General features: G+C 39.1%; 1 protein-coding gene across 1 annotated transcript in view; it reads right to left on the bottom strand.

Annotated features, from left to right (window-relative positions):
* Positions 1–408: 408 nt before the first annotated feature.
* The window catches only part of lamc3 (laminin, gamma 3), a 137,248-nt gene continuing 120,635 nt past the window's right edge, over positions 409–17,021 (bottom strand). Inside the window, exons 20-28 of the mRNA XM_005454536.4 lie at positions 13,607–13,683; positions 13,176–13,310; positions 8,846–9,068; positions 8,237–8,383; positions 7,244–7,346; positions 6,572–6,774; positions 3,903–4,043; positions 3,691–3,790; positions 409–3,243 (exon numbers count right to left, since the gene is read on the bottom strand). Of these exons, the coding sequence (XP_005454593.1) occupies positions 2,981–3,243; positions 3,691–3,790; positions 3,903–4,043; positions 6,572–6,774; positions 7,244–7,346; positions 8,237–8,383; positions 8,846–9,068; positions 13,176–13,310; positions 13,607–13,683 (1,392 nt within the window). The 3' untranslated portion in view covers positions 409–2,980. The remainder of the gene's footprint in view (positions 3,244–3,690; positions 3,791–3,902; positions 4,044–6,571; positions 6,775–7,243; positions 7,347–8,236; positions 8,384–8,845; positions 9,069–13,175; positions 13,311–13,606; positions 13,684–17,021) is intronic.

Raw genomic sequence — 17,021 nt, 5'->3', positions numbered from 1 at the left:
TTTGCTCACAAACAAAAAAAGTAATGCAACTTTGTACTAAGAGGAAATGTGTTTGTTTAAAGAGCTAAAGTTATAGTATCATGTATGTGTTTGCCTTTGATCCACTTTCCGCTGAACCCTTCCTTTCATCAGTCTTAAGTGTACTCCCGACAGTTTTACTCCCCCTTTCAAAAACATATTGTCATCCACTACAGCAGTTGTAAGGTTTAGCCTAGACTTGGGCTTGTGGTAAATGGTTCTGGTTAAGGGAGCTTTAGCATTTTCATTGTTTTTCAGAAATACACACATTCTTCCTTCCAAGGCTGTTGGATTAGTGACTTCTCTTTGTTTCACTTCTAGAGATCACACAAAACTCAGACAAAGGAAAGGAAGGAAGGAAAGTAAATTCACAAATAAAAAACAACAAAACGATTTTTATAATTTTATTGTGTTCATCAATATGTTGCTCACCCATTTCCAGATATCCGCATCTACTCAGCTTTGAGCTGCCCTTTCATTTCCATTATGCTTTGTTGTACAATATTACACTCTTGTACAATAATGTCCACTAAGAATTCGATACATTATGCAAGACGGACCTATCATGTATATTTTATTGCATTATGGTTCAGGCCTTATCCACTCGGGCATTGTTACAATTATTACAACCAGACATGTGACTGTGACACTTGCATGAAAAACAAGTATAACTTTTGATTAGATTAGACTGAGCATTTATAAAAGGAGAACAATGTAATTTTTAAATATCTTCGCTTCATCATCATCATCATCGCTTCACAAGTCTTGCACAGGGTTCCTGCACCATTTAAAAAAAATCCAAACCTGTATCTTTTGGTACCCTTTTAAGACCTCAATGTCCAAATTATGTGTCACAGTCAGGCTGTAAACAGGCCATAACCTGTAGCTGGGTATACAACTATGAAGGAGTACAATAATCCTTACAAAGTGATTCCTTTACTTGCCACAAATGAGAGTAAAGTGAATCTGTTTTTAATGATATCTTAGACAGAATCTACATATGTACCTTAGCTATCATACTTGTATGTGAAAGATGTTAACAGCATTATTACTTTAATCTCATTATATTTTTCAGTAACACACTAATATATGCATGATGCAAGATTCAGTGATCACATTACAGTTACTATTTTCTTGTTAGGTACTTCAGTTATCTGGCAGGCAGATAGAAAGGAAAAGAACAAATCAACATGCTACAATCAGCTGATTTCAGTTTCTGGTGCTAGGAGGTGGAAAATGGTGTAGTCTACATTTTTGCAGATAACTTTTGTTTTTACTGCATGAAAGGACAAGCGATAATGAAACGCAAACTGAGTCCAGGATAGAAACACAACTTTGGCTCTTTGCAGACCATCTGCGCAGACAGCATGCTAACACAAAGCTAGCGAAGAACCCAGAGTGATGTTAAAGCTGAGCGCTTGCCAGCCCCAGCCCCGCAGCCAGACTCTGAACTTCAAAAGGTAGCAAACTCAGGCTTGTAGCGTTGTAGCCTACGTTTCTATCTTTCATTTCTATCGTTATGGCCATCACTTTAAAGTTTTCTTTGGTCGGATTTTGCACTTTGCTTTGTGTTGTTGGCTTTGTGTTCATATTGTAAAAAGTAAAAGAAAGATTGCTCGTGTTTCTGTATTCAAATAGGGATTTATATTGGTGAGTGGGACTGTAGCCTCAGGCTTATATTTTTAACAAGTAATTATGTGACCATGCATTTCAGGTTATTTTATAGAGTAGCTCTATAATGAGTAGTGTACTTTCAATCAAGTAATTACCTAACATAGTGCATTTCTTTTAGGAAAAGTAATGCGTAATGACCCGAGCACTGGCTGTGACTCTCTTGCAAAAGAGATTTTAAATCTCAAGAGTCGTGTTATTGTAGTTAAATAAAAAGAAAAAAACCTGAAATACTAAAAGCACAGTTCTCAACTGTTTTGTTAAATTATAAATGTCATGTGCAGCTACAGCTGGTACCAGTAGCGGCATTATTGGGCACTTCCATGAGTCAATCTGTAAAAGTGTGTGTTTAGACTCAGCCTCGAGTGTGACAGTGAAATTTACAGTTTTCTTTCTTATTTTTGTCTTTACTCTGAAATGACGAAGCTGTGAAAACATCTGCAAATGTTAATGAAAAAAAAACTTGAAAAAACATAATGTATACTCTATGTTTTTAAGACTAACAGCAAAACTGTTATTACGTTTTCTAATGAACTTGCTGGAACCCTGTCGTAAGACTTGCGCAAAGATCCTTTGCTTTTATGTTTTAGTCATCAGGAGCCATGCAGTGTGACAAAGCGCGATTCCAAACCAAGCAAAGTTTGCCCATTTGATAGAGGCACAGAAATACAGAAGTACTGAGAAACTGCAAAAACAGAGAGGGGTAGGCACTGTAATAATCCTGAAAACAGGTTATGTGCTGTCGAAGCCTGACCTGAACTCCACTGAGGCCAAGGGGACTAATTGTTAATTAAGCAATGGTGATGAAAAAGAGCTCAAGTGTAAATGAATGTGTCAGTCTGAAGCAGCACTCAGACACACCTTTTAGCCCCACAAAGGAAAATCAGCATTATTTTAAACTTGACAGTGCACTCCAGCAGTTCAGAATGGCTGCTTATTATTCATGGTGAAATTGAAGTTCGGATGTTGTTACTAAAAAAGAGTTGGGTCAAAAAAAAGAATAAAAACAAGAAGGAGAAGGAAGATTGGGTATAAATCATGGGAGGCAGTGGAGAAGTCTTGGGCTTTTGGCTGTAGTGTGTGTGTGTGTGTGTGTGTGTGTGTGTGTGTGTGTGTGTCGGTCTGCTGTGGAGGTAAAATGAATTGCACCTTGGGGCAAAAAAGGAAAAATCTAAAAAGACTTTTTCTGAAGTTGAACACAAAATCACTGCAACTCCTTCTCTTAACAAAATCACCCCAGACTTTTCTGATGTTCAGCTATCAATGATGTAATGCTCCTCATCTATAGCATCTATCCTTTGCCTGCTCCGGTTGCCTCGGGGCAGGACTGGGGCAGGTTTAAGGCAATGTCTCTGAGACTGTCTCTCTCCTCCGTGATCTCCTGTATGTCCTGTTCAATGAGGGACAGACGGCTCTGCTGCTCTTTAGCGGCCGATTGCAGCTTCTGGATCTTTGAGCCTAACGTTGGGCTCTCTACACTCCCGCGAAGCATGCTCAGATGGTGCGCTGTCTCGTTCAAGATCCGGTCAAATCGCTCCAGTGGCACATTCCCATCTGGAGGGAGGACAGAAAAAGAAAAAGCTGCATAACAGACTTGAAAAAGATCTGTTTTTTTTAGACTGTGGTTTATTAATGGCTGTCCTACTTCACTTATTCAAACAGCACGTAACCCAGCATGGTGACCTAATTGCAGTGATTGGATGATTATTCTCTCAAGCACAGTAGAACTGACCACAAAGTGCAAAACCTCACCTTTCTAATGAATTATAAGAAATGATTTGACCAAAGAGGACATACAGTAGGTCAGATATATATGTCAGACTTAAAGGAAATGCTGCTTGGACTTGTGCACAGCAGTTATTCGTGTTTTACGGTCTGAGGAGTATTTCCATGTTTAATGAGGCATTAAAAAGCACCGAGCTCTTTAGTGGGCTGATATTTAAGGTATAATGAAAATTTATGGGTTTTATAGACACAGAAGAGCAAAAAGTAGTGACTTACCAATCTTGCTGATTAGCTCAGTTAGTGTAACAGAATAGGCCTCTAGCTGGAGCTTGGCTGCTTCCATATCTTTCTTTACGCTGGCCAGAGACACCCCAGGCTGAGAATTACAAGACATGCTCTAGAAACAGTCTTTTAAGCTGCACGCAGGATGAACAGATCGATATGCATAGATTTTTTCCTTCAAATATGTGTATGGCTGTGTTAAGTACCTCTGAGGTAATCTGGGCGTTAGCTCTATCAGTCAGCAACTCCTGCACTGACAGTTGCTCTAAGGCAGAGTCTATATTGGAGCTAAGGTGAGCAGATGTAGTCCTGGTATGCTTAGCCTGGGTCAGAATGGCTTTGGATTCCTAAACACAAAAATGAGGGAAAGGTCAGCAAATGACAACCGGAAATATTCTGAAATGTTTATGGAAAACCACTACGAGATCTGTGGATTGTGAGTGCTACTTTAATGTTTGCTTAGCTTTTTATTTTGTGTGTTAGCATGCTAACAATTGCCTAATCAGCATTTAAGTACTGCTGTGATTGGCCATATGTGACAGCATCACATATGGCCTTTTTTTGACAGCGAGTAAAAATAAATGTCAAAACTGAGTGAAAACATAACAGTCAAAAAGGAAAGCAACTGCAAAATATTAACTCCCATCAGTAAAATGAACCTGGTGCCCTCGTAGACAAACTTAAGATTTATACCAGCACAGACTTTTCGCTAATCAAAAGAGCACCATTAGATGTTAGCCTTAAGGCACAGACACTAAGGGACACCTTAGTATCAGCACTTGACAGAACAGCAGTATCATGTGATGAGAGCTTGTAGTAGAGAGATGTGGCACTCAAGGAATCCTGATTAGAATTTTTCTGGGGAATTCTGTAATGTCAGACTTGGCGATCGTTACATTTCTTGCTCCAAACAACCAATAATCTGCAACTGATGCATGCACACAGCTTGGGTTTGGGTTTGTGTAGTGGCTGTAAAGTGCATTGGTGGTTGATCTTGGCTGTGTGTTTATCATGTGAATTAGCACAGTAGCTGGTCGGGTGTTGAAACGAGCCAAATATGCTGATTGTATTAACACTTCGTATTGAGCTTAAATTAATCCTTGGTTTAAAACGTTGCAAAAAAGTAGGAAAACACAACTTCTTTCATAGTTTTTTTCATATTTGACTTGTGATATTATACATACAGTTTTTATGCCTCAGTGACTATTGAATTTAAGCTACAGCTCTCTATTAATTCATAGACTAGGACTTTTGAAGTGAAAATAACTTCCCAGAGTTGTTACTCTAGAAGGCCTTCCGCTGAGATTAATTTCAACATTATTATTTGTAGAGATGGCACGATACCACTTTTTTATGTCCGATACCGATACCGATATCATAAATTTGGATCTCTGCCGATACCGATATGAATCCGATATAGTGTGTTTTTTAATCAATAAAACTGTTTTTTTAATATCTTGCTGCATTTTGTATAAGTTCATACTCAAGTTTAAATAAACAACAACACTAAAGCTATTCTGTTATACCTGTATGTAAAAAATACACTGCGCCCAAAATATTTCATAGTTCAGCAATACTGATCAATCTAATAAACTTAAACCTACTCCATCCTTCCTATTCTGGTATTTTAAAGAGTACTTAGCAGAAATATTAAGCAACCTAACTAATAGGGTTGCAAACCCTAGCCAATAGGGAACCACCCCACACCCTCCACCTCATGATGCTTAATCGACGTAATCAACTTTAATTTGATGCAGTGTGAAAAAAAATGCACAGAAATAAATTATTTTTCAAGAATAATTAAATAGATTCAACAACTTTCTTCAGCAGAATTGCAGACTGCACAGATGGTATCTTCCCAAAGGAAAAAGTAGTATAGCTTACTAGGTTAGATTAGACTTAACAGTTACTATATACAGTAATGGACTTCTATACATTTTACATCAGATTAAAACTTTGGGTGTAAGATTCAGATAATTATTTATTAAAAGCTAGACATTTTAAATGAGAATAAGAAAGAAAAGTATGTCTTTGTGCCCCTCTTTTCCCTGTTAATGCCCTATCGGCCCCCCTGGCTAAACTTTGCTAGATCCGCCCCTGCACAGTTACCAGCCGTCAGCTATGTAGAAAAGGATCCTGGTCTAGAAAGTAATATTAAATAAATTCTAACAACAGCTTATCAAGGTTAAACGTGCTGCTGTTGTTCAGCCGCTGGTTTCCTCTTTCTGGTGCAAAGTGGGCCAAAAACAAAGAAGAGAGACAGACTCGCGACAGAAAAGCCGATCAGCTGATCATTGATCAGTTTCACGATTGAAGTAGCAGCAAGAAGAGGCAGTCGCTCCATATATCGGTTGTTAAGCTTAACATGGGAACGCTTTACAAACATTCAGAGATGAACTTACACACTTGCTTTACTTCTCTCTGGGATAACTTCCTCAGAGATGAAATGCTGGTTTGGTAGCGAGGCTACAAATACACACAGCCGCTCTATCACGTGAGCACACTGCTCCGACGTGCTACGGTTATGAGCCGAGTTACGCCGTGTCGCAAGTTTTGTGAGGTGCTTTTTTGATATTTAATGTATCGGATTACATTTTTTATTTCTCCCCGATATCCGATCCAGTAATTTACGTCAGTATCGGACCGATACCGATACCTAATATCGGATCGGTCCATCTCTAATTATTTGTGACATCATCTTATCAGAAGCTATACTTTTGAACAAATTAGGAATTTTTTGTGCACACAAAAAACTCTTGACTTATTGCAAAATTTTAGTCAATTCCACAAATTAGCAATTCTCCAATTAACATGCATCGTTTGTAATCCCATTTGTTCAGTGTTATGTTATGGTTGGAAAAACAAGTATTCACACCTTTTGCACAGCTTGCGCTTTTTGTTTGGCGTCCTTTGCCGTACTATTTGACATGTTGGAGTGTTCCAGAGCTGGTTTAAGCATCTTCTCAGTCTCTGCGACTTTCTTCCTGACATCAGGCAGGATCTTTTCCTCCAAGAGTCTTGCCTTCTTCATTGCAGCCTTGGTCTGCACCTGTTGACGGGGCCACTGTGTAACCATGCCTGAATTGAGATTCAAGAGGATGGATGTTTAAGGCATAATCAAAGTTGTATTAGATTAAAAAAAAAAATATTTGACTAAAAAGGTCACTGTGTACTGGGTGAATTTTATTTTTTTATCCACTCTGTATTACTCTCTACTATTACTGACTGTCCAAGCAGACAAACTAACCTAAGACTCTCTTCGTGTTTCATAAATGTCAATATTTAATTAATGAAGTTTAAGCTAGAACGACTCTCAAAACATTCTGGCTCTTTCTGTTTTTCTACAGAAGCTGCTATTGTGCTCAATACATGACAAATGGGTCAAGACATTACAACCGTGATGACATATCTATTATATTAATACTCAAGTCTCTGGGTCATACGATGTTTTTTTTTCATCTCAGCACTTGACAATTCAATTTAAGCAGAATAATTTAGTTGTACATTCAACAAAAACAATAATGTACGTCAAAAGATAGAGGCTTACGTTCTAGTTGTCTGTGAAGGGAGATCGCTTCTGATTCCACCTCTTTGCCTGTCACAACCGATGACAAAGTCACAACTTTTGCTCCGTGAGCTTGAGTTTGCAGCTTTAGTACAAGAGAAGCAGGATAAAGCAAGAAGTCAGTAAAGTCAAGTGTAGTTAATTAAAAGTTTGCAATAATGTTTATGCAAAGCAGCCACTGATGGTGATCTATCTATCTATCTAGGGACTGATTTTTAGAACACTCAAATCCTTACAAATTATATATATTATGTGTATTAGCGGAGTTTGCATGTTCTCCCCATGTTTGCATGGGTTCTCTACGGGTACTCCGGCTTCCTCCCACAGTCCAAAGACTGTGGGGATAGTGGAGATAGGTTAATTGGAAACACTAAATTGCCCATAGGTGTAAATGCAGGTGTGAATGTGAGTGCAAATGGTTGTCTGTGTTTATGTGTTAGCCCTGTGACAGACTGGCGACCTGTCCAGGGTGTACCCTGCCCCTCGCCCTAAGACAGCTGGGATAGGTTCCAGCAACCCTAAAAAGGATAAGCGGAAGAGAATGGATGGATTTGTATTAGCTGATCTCAAAACGAACAGTGACGACAAACATTAAGCCTACGTTGTTGACACTGCACGTACCTTACATCTACGTGCACATTGTTGCTTGTAAATACTTTTCGCTTAACTCTGGGGTCTGTGGAATGTGTTGTCATGCATATCTGTAATTGATTACTTTGCCCTATACAATGAAAATATAGCTGGCAAAGAAGAAGGACAAAAAAATATGTTTATATGACTCATTTCTTTGGTGTTTAAGGTTTTGCCGTATCACTATACGTAGTGATAGAATGAACACAGAAAGAATAACAATAAATTAACATACATGTCTGTGTTTTAATAATTCACAGAACTATGCTGTTAACATGGCTAATAACCATTATTAAAATAAAAAAATTCTGAAAATCAATACTAGCAAACATTTAGTGTAGTTACCTTGCTGATGTTATTCACCCTTTCCATGCTGTTGTTGACTGTCTGTAGTAAAGGCTCCACCACTTCTCTGACCTTAGCAATGAGACCGTCTTGAGTCTGAACTTGCTGGTCCAGTTCTTTTGTCTGTTTCACCAGGGTCTCACCCCACTACACAAAAAAGGGGATAACAAGAAGCAACAGTTCTATTAGAATAAGGATCCTTTTTTTAATTGCTTTCTCTACTTTTGTTAAACTCTCAGATGACCACGTACACAAAGGGCACCTTAGCATATTTCTGGGTCATTTAACAGTGTATTCTGCTCAGACATGCTGCTGTGGTAATCGCCCCCCCCTCCAGAACAACATGTACCCTGTGAGCAACAGAAGCTGCCAGAATCTTCTCTCCTGTGCCTCAGTGTGCGTCTTTCCTTGCCAAATATTAAATGAGAAAAAAACGAAGTGACATTAACTTCCAATTCCCCATACCTCTATCTCTGTACGAGCCAAGTTAAACAAACCAGAGTGGTTTCTTATATAAGCAGCACCCACACTAATTAGAATCAAATGATTGATTTATTGGTTCAAAATGCAACAGAATATGCTTGAAATGGCGGTGAAGACTAAACTGACCTCTGTTGTAAAGTTGGTTAGATGTTTGGTTTGGTTGAACTGAGTGTGATCAGCCTCCGGATATGGGCTGGCATCTGTCAGAGCCAGCTGATGTAAGGATGATGTGATGTTACCCAAGGCAAGCTTTAAACCAGCAGCTTCTTCCTCCAGGGCCAGCTGTTCGACTACAGTATCGTTCAGCTGCACTGTCAGGTTCTCCTTCTGCTGCTGCATCTGTGCGATTCTAAAATGAAAGAAGTACAGTAAGAATGTATCAAAACATATAATATATCCCTGATAGGTGGGAAACATATAGAAAAGTTTTTTTTTAAAAAGTTCTTGTCTCTGTTCTAAACAACCACTGACGTGCACATGCATGCTAAAAATGTATTAGTGCTAACTTCTAGCTTAATATTGGCTTTCAACCAGACTTTCCAAGGTCAAAGTCCTCTCCTAAAGTCACTGCACACTCTGTCTCTCTTTCTTCATTCTCCTCTTACAAGTCTCATATCATGAAGTCGATTTTCTACAGCCTGCAAACGGTTCCCAGATGCAGTGCAGGAGTTCCCTCTCAGAACATTTACGTAAAAATATGGTGAAACTGATATCAAAACATGATTGACTTACTGACTGATTGACTGAAGTCCAAAACATGTAGTCTATTTCAGCTTTAATGTAAAATATGCTGGGTCATTTATAAGTGTTCATATAGTGAGATACTATACTACAGGATCATTCGAATGTCACATATACTGTAAATCATTTTGCACTTTCCAAATAATATAATGATCACAGCGTGCAATACTGAATGCAATAACAATCTTGAAACTAATTTAAAAAGTGCTTTTTTAATTAGTATGTGAGACTATTTTTTTTCTTTTGAATCATGTGGACACAAAAGCTCATACAGCACTCCCAGGATGCAAAATTTCAGCCTTCCGTATTATCCTGTTTAATAAAAAGCCAACTTAAAAAGACAAAAACTGAAAATAAAAAATGGGCTCCTTATATACAACAGAAGCTTTATACTGAGGGATAGCTCAGTAGGTAAAGTGGTCACCCCATGATTAGAAGGTTGGGGGTTCAAATCCACTGAACGGCTACCATGAGGTACCCCTGAGCAAGGTACCGTCCCTACACCCTGCTCCGCAGGTGCTAGATTGGTGGCAGCCCACTGAGTTGATGGGTAAATGCAGAGACAAATTTCCCTATGGGGATAAATAAAGTATACATTATTATTATTTATTTTGCAACCAATCTGACCCAGACGCATTATCATATAATACTGTATATTATGATGCATCAGTTGCAGAAACTGATGCACCAGTGAAATTAGTGTTAAACAGTTTCCTTGTGTTTTAGACTTCATTTGTGAGAATGTACAGGACGTATACAGAGCTCCTCTTTTCTAAATTTAAAAGAAAGACGACCCACACAACAACCCGATGTCTCTCCCCTTCTCTCTGCTGTCTCAGAAACCCCCCTTCTTCCTGTGGAGCTGACTTTACTCAGCACTCAGCAGTAGGAGGTACTTGGCAGAGGGAGAGGAAATGGTAGGTGACATCTGTGTTAAAGAGGTGTGTTTGACTTTCTGACTTATACTCTTTCTTTGACCAGCATGCAGGTTTGCTGCTTGTTGTGGCTCAGTCACACTAGAGCAAAAATAAGACTTCAATCTCCTTGAGAATAAGCAATATCGGTTGTTTCCTGGTGCTCGCTTTGAATTCTTCTGGTCACCCAGAAGCTGAGTTCACCTGGTAGAAAGCGACCTGTCTCCAAACAGTTGCAGTCTGACTCTGTTCACAGTCACTCTCTGACAGATTGGGGAAAGTTTGCAAACATTTGTTTAATTTATAAAAGTGGACAGATTACCAACAAATGGCAGTCAGTCTGAATCAGTCTGGAGCTCATTGTCTCTTTGCAATAGAGGACTGAACTCAGTCGGTTACCAGCCAGTTGTATTCTGGTTATATTTCTGTTTATAGAGAGATGTGCCTATGTCATTTTGCATTAAAGTATTTGTCCTGAAGCATCTATTTGTGGAGGAACTTCTGCTTCTATCCATGAGGTTCTGACGGCAGTCAGAGTACATTTTAAATGTTAATTTCTGTGTCTGTAGACAGATTAATTTCCCTATTATTGCAAACAAATTGGAACTGATTACCAGTGACTACATTCAACTGCAAACTCACAGTTGATGCATGAAAGTCGCTTTAAAAAATGCAAATCACTGCAAATGGTCACAGATCTAATCCCCGTTTTCCAGGAAAACATTTCAGCGAGATTTTAAGTTAAATGCAATAGTTTTGGTTGTGTGCCAGTCTCCAACCATTGTTTATCCCGATGTGACTGGAGCATTAGAAATGGTTTGAGATGGTTCGAGCATCTCTGTAAAGCTGTTCATAAAGTTCTTCCTTTGCTAATGGTTCCGCATCCCCTCCATGTTTATTGATATTTACCCAACATTAGAGAAAAGAGCTTGTATAGTTAACTTGCTTTCACTCCCTTGCAGCACTGCCACATGTGCATCATATCGTGAGAGTGACATGAACACATGAATTGCTTGTTTTGTATGAATGCGCTGTGTTATCAGAGCAGAGCTTTCAGAATGGCTTTATATATGTGTGTGTCACTACACTTTTATTCTCCTCAGTCAATCCTTCTAGTGTGTGTGTGTGTGTGTGTGTGTGTGTGTGTGTGTGTGTGTGTGTGTGAGTGTATAAGACATCCGAGTCTCCTGAAGTTCTCCATGAAAGAATAAACCTGGCTGCATAAGATATCCCCAACAACAAATACATTTGTACCGCTGTAATTGGTCACTACTTTAAATACAGCAAGGCTCAAAGAGCCCCAACCTAATGCACAAATTTAATTTTTGTCCCTTCTGCCTTATCTCTTTCCCCACTCAGTGATTAATTTCATACTTTTATGTCTTCATTCAAAGATCCTCAAAGGCATGTTTTAAACCTATAGGGAGCCTTTCTCCATCAGAACAAGAAAACAGCCTGCTAGTGTGAAACTATGCAAATATATCACTCTGTGTTGTGAGAGAAAGAAAAGAAAAAGGAGGGGCAAAAAATGACTGCAGAATAAAAACTGCAACAGTAACTGTAGCTGCTTTTATTAAGAGATCTGAAACATGACTGGGGTTTCAACTAGACACTACATGTCTGCACAGGTTTTACAAGGCAGACTGGCTGGAAAGCTGTGGTTTAAGCTTTCAACAGTGACCTAGCATTGGCTAAAAATCATGTTTTTGCTTATTTTCAGTGATTTAACTTTTCACTTTGCAATAAGGGTGTACAAAATTGCCCCGAGACCTGGTGACATTTCTACTGGATGGTTCTGACTATGGTCAGGAGAGGCACAAACCAGAGAGGGCAGTGAACCACTGCTGTTCAGTTTGTTATTTAAATTATTCTTCAGCATTCTTCTTCTTTATGTAAAAGCTCAATCAGAAAGTAATAATATCTCCAAAAAACATGCGGGAAGGTAAAAACAAGTACGCACTTTCCCACTAAAATGTAAAGTCCATTAATGTAGCTCAAAGTTGTGCTGAACAAGTGCTACTGCCCTTTGCTGTTGCTGATTACAAACACTGAGGTGAATTGTTTCTAACAGTTGCAGTGCTGCTGAGTACTAGTGATACAGACCTTTTGTTGGAGACAGGTTGAATACCTTTGTCATTTTCTGATTGGGTAGCTTCCTGCCTATAAAATGCCTCTGATCTGCTTAAGTGCCACCACATGGGGAAATATGTGTGGGAAATGCAATTTTATGCTGCCCATCTGTGCGTAAACTGCTCACTTTGCATCCTATAAAGCGACACACAAACGCACGCAGACACACACACGCGAGCACACACACAGACATACAGCAGTGCTCCGAAGATGAACACAACTCCTCTGAATCAAGCTGACTACTGGTAGAAGGGAGTAATCAATTTGGAGCTCCTCACTTCTTGCTCTCATCATGGCCACCGGAGGGCTTTTTGCATCATTCTGTCTAGCATCCAGGATAATCCTCAGAGCAATCACACGCTAGGAGATGCAGCAAGCGTGTGGCAAATCCAAGAAAGCAATAGGCTTACAGTAGAGAGAAGCTGTCTCCCTGTGGCTAAATGTCTTACTCCTTAACTCTAGTGTGCTTTAAGAGGCAGCAGCAAAGAAGAGGACCTTGAGCTATAATACAGTGATAGGTGCACTTTGTTGTATATATATATACACACACACACTGCAAAAGCGCAATAATCCAGGGAGTTGTAGAATGCATTATGTGAATGTGAATTCATACAAAGCACTGTTTCTGCCTGTGCATGTCTACATGAGCATATGTTTGTCTTTGTGCTCACTGCTCCGTTAGGTTCCTGATGTACTCCTCTGTAGAGTTGTCCTGCAGTAGATCCATCAGGGAGCTATAGGTCTGCTTTGAGGCTCTTACTGCCCTGTCAGCTATAGCCTCAATGTGGTCCGCTGTTTCTCTGTGACTACCAGAAGAAGAAGAAGGAGAAATAAAAAAAGGTAAATAATGTAAAAGAGGAATAAAATGAACATTACAGAATAGTACTGCAGCTGCTGCAAGGAAAGAGAAAAATGGATTTCCACTCTGGATATTTTTAACTAGAACAAAGGTGTGTACTCTGAAGCGCTGAGAGCATCGATTCACAGTAACCTAACCACAATGTATTTGACAAGCTAAAAGCCGGGAGTGATGAAGCTCCGTAAATTACTATTGTGGTCTTTGCTTTTAACTGACAACTCAAAGTCCATTGACCTAACTTACCTTTTCATTAGCACCTGTGAGTCATTGACCATAATGTTCCATTTGTTGGGTCGTGACACTGCCTCAAAAGGAATGAGCTGTGAAAAAGGTAGCGAGAGAAAGCAACATACTGAGCAAATGACAAAAAAAGTACAGCTCTGGTCTTGGAATGGCTCTAAGCTGTTTGGACGTGTTTAATTAAATCATATGAGGTCACGTAATTAAAGGATTTTCCACACTTCTGCTGATTATTTTTATAAATGTTTTTGACACAGTGCTGTTTGCAGTCAGAGAAATTTTCATTTGTGTGAAAACTGTGTGTTTCTGAGAGTTATTCAGAAAAATACAGCATTGTGCCAAAATCTTGAACCACCTCTCATTTCTTTATATTTTGCTAGAAAACTAAAAATAGGTGCATTGATTTATTGAAATAGGGAAGTACATGGAAAAACAGCACATGAGGAAAAAACTGAGTTTGTATAGTTTGAATGAGTTTGAAAGTCAATATTTGGCATGGATACCTTTATTATTTAACACAGCCTGAACTCTCTCTGGCAGCTTTCTTTAAGTCTGGGGTGTCCAACTCCAGACCTCGAGGGCCAGTGTCCTGCAAGTTTTAAATGTGTCCTTGATCCAACATGACCCTCGAGGCCTGGAGTTGGACACCCTTGCTTTAAGTAGTCTTCAGGAAAAGTTCTCCAGGCTTCTCGAAGGACATTTCAAAGCTCTTCACTGGATGTGAGCTACCTTTTGTTCTGTTCTTTGTCTACCAGTTGATTTCCACATTGTATTACATGATGGCTCAAAATCCACACTTGTCCACGTTCAAAGGTTTATTATTTCTGATAAGAACATGTACAGTTCTGTCCTGTTTTTTATTATTTTGCAGTATTAGTCATATTTGACAAAGATATAAATACAAAATACAGATTTATTTGATCTACTTTTAAATACATTAATTCCTTTTTCACAGAGGATTAGTTTGAACCTTTGTCTAATATTACATTTTGTCTGATGATCTGAAACATGTAACAAATATTGCAAAAAGAAAAATGACAAAAGAAAGACATCAAGAAGGGGACAAACTATTTTACAGCACTGCACGTTAGAAAAGTTATGATCAGCGAAACAAACCAGAGATTTTCTGGGATTGTGAATGAGCCTAAATACATGATCAGAGTTACAAAATGACCTGCGAACATAAGAGCTTTGTCATTTTGGGCTGTGACTGTCTGCATTCTTGCTCCACGTGGGAAAGAATTGCTGGTGAAGTTGAGAAATGTGATTGTGAGACTTCACAACACTGGAAAAGAATACAGCAAGATTTATGGCCAACTTAAAAATCAGTGGAAACAGTTTCAACAGTAATCAGAGGTATAGTACAAGCCCTAGTACTACAAATCAGGATCCTTTTAAACGAGGTAGTACTTACACAATCTAAAAAAAAAACAGACAAATGAAACCTACAGACTTGGCACATGGGTTATCAGTAAAAATGAGATTTTCTGTGACAGCTAAAAGAGCAAGCAACTCTCCTGCTTTCTCTCTGGCACAACACCGCAAGATCAAATTTGACTTAATTAACAAAAAAGGGAAAAGAAAAAAAGTTTAATGAACATGGGGAGTGATGGTCAGATAAGACCAGGATCTATTTGTCCAATGTATTTGGTAAGAACACGGCCAGGACTACCAGAATGAACACACAGAGGTAAACACATGATGATGATGATGATGATATGAGTCCAAAAAGGTGTTGGGGGGATTTGTTTTATAGTTGGAACCCCAAATGCCCATGGATATGCAAAATTATTAATAGAATAGCAGTAAAAAGTGTTAATTATGGCCTCATTTCAGTCCAAAGATGGTCTTTTTAAAGATGTGGGTGGACACAGAAAGCATTAGAAATAAGGCTTGAAGCTCAGTAATGGAATATTTAGAGCTTTGTTGCATTGAGTGCCTACTGTGTGGGATATATTTACAATGTAACTCCTGTAAGGTAATACAATTACGAATCAGCTGACATGAAAGTCATATTGCACTTGAGAGTACTCAATACTTTTGCATGTTGTATATAATGAACCTCGTTGTCTAAATGTATGTAATCAAGCAGGTTCAAAGCAGTGGCATATGGGGGGAGGGGTCCTAAAAAGGTCTGAAATTGCCTGAAGTTTTGTCTTAATAAATGCAGTGTTTATACAGTTGAAGCCAGAGTCCTTCCCAGAGTGACATTTAATTTGACAAAATGCAAATAAAATGGGCAAACTGAATCAACAATTGACACACTAGCATTTTTCTTTCTTCATTTTAGTGGAAGGGAGGTGGCCGCTCTGCTTATTAATATGAAATTAAATTGCTGTTGCTTCAGGCATACCCAAGTGATAAGCACAATGGAGGCATGCACACACACACACACACACACACACACACACACACACGCAATCAGAAATAGAGAGCTATATATTGGCAAAACAAGCTCACTCATCTCTCCAAACCTAAATAACATGGCAGGAGTATCTATAATAAATTCCTGCAAGCGTCATGAAGAGACCGTGAAAAGCCTTGAGGCGGGTGAAGAACAAGTTGTTAATTTTAGCGTCCATCAACATCTTTGGGTTTTTGTTTCAGAGGGAGGAGTGTGCCACTCATACGGAGAAGGGTGGGGGCGTGAGGGGGTGGAGTTATGGTTTTGCCTGGGGGGAATCTTTGTGGATCTACACAAAAGAGCAGCATCTACCAAGGTAAACTGCAACCTCCCACAGCAAAGACAATAAAAAAAACATGCTACATACAGCGCCAGCATGCTAGCACACAGTATATAATGCAGTGGCATAAAAGATTGATTATTGCTTACAGTAATATTTATAGGACTTGATTTAATATAAGCATATGCTCGAGCTGTCATGTGTAATACCTTATAACCCAGATAACAATAAAAATGTTCCTAAGAGGTTATTTTGATATTAGGACTGCTTGTTTTTGTCAATCTTCCCCCCACAAAGTTCTAAGGAGGGCTACTTTTGATCAATTTCAAATTCCCACTACCAAACTTTGCTACACATTTGATACACTGCAGTATTATTCTCTGTCTTGCTGGCCTCGTTAAATCACTGGTTATCTAACTGGGAGTGGGCTTTCACTGTGAGGCACAGAGCCACTCTACAGGGGTCGTGTATAACCGGTGGAAAACGTGCCGTGAGACTGAGTAGAACGAGGATGAATTATGCAAAGACAGTAAACAAGCAGGACTTTGCTGATGCTACTGTGCTGACCTTTGGTGAATCTGTTATTGTTAATATGTCATTCATGGAAGCTCACATTTGGATTCACTGGCAAAGGGGACTTTCTTTTTCTCCCAATCATTCACTCATACTATTGATTTGGACATTTTTTCCTCCTTTGTGGTGTGAAGGCCACTACCGGTGCTGTGAAACCACTC

This window comes from Oreochromis niloticus, linkage group LG7, assembly GCF_001858045.2.
Source record: "Oreochromis niloticus isolate F11D_XX linkage group LG7, O_niloticus_UMD_NMBU, whole genome shotgun sequence".
In the NCBI taxonomy this organism is placed as follows: Eukaryota; Metazoa; Chordata; class Actinopteri; order Cichliformes; family Cichlidae; genus Oreochromis; species Oreochromis niloticus.
This window is presented reverse-complemented; position numbering and strand designations above follow the sequence as displayed.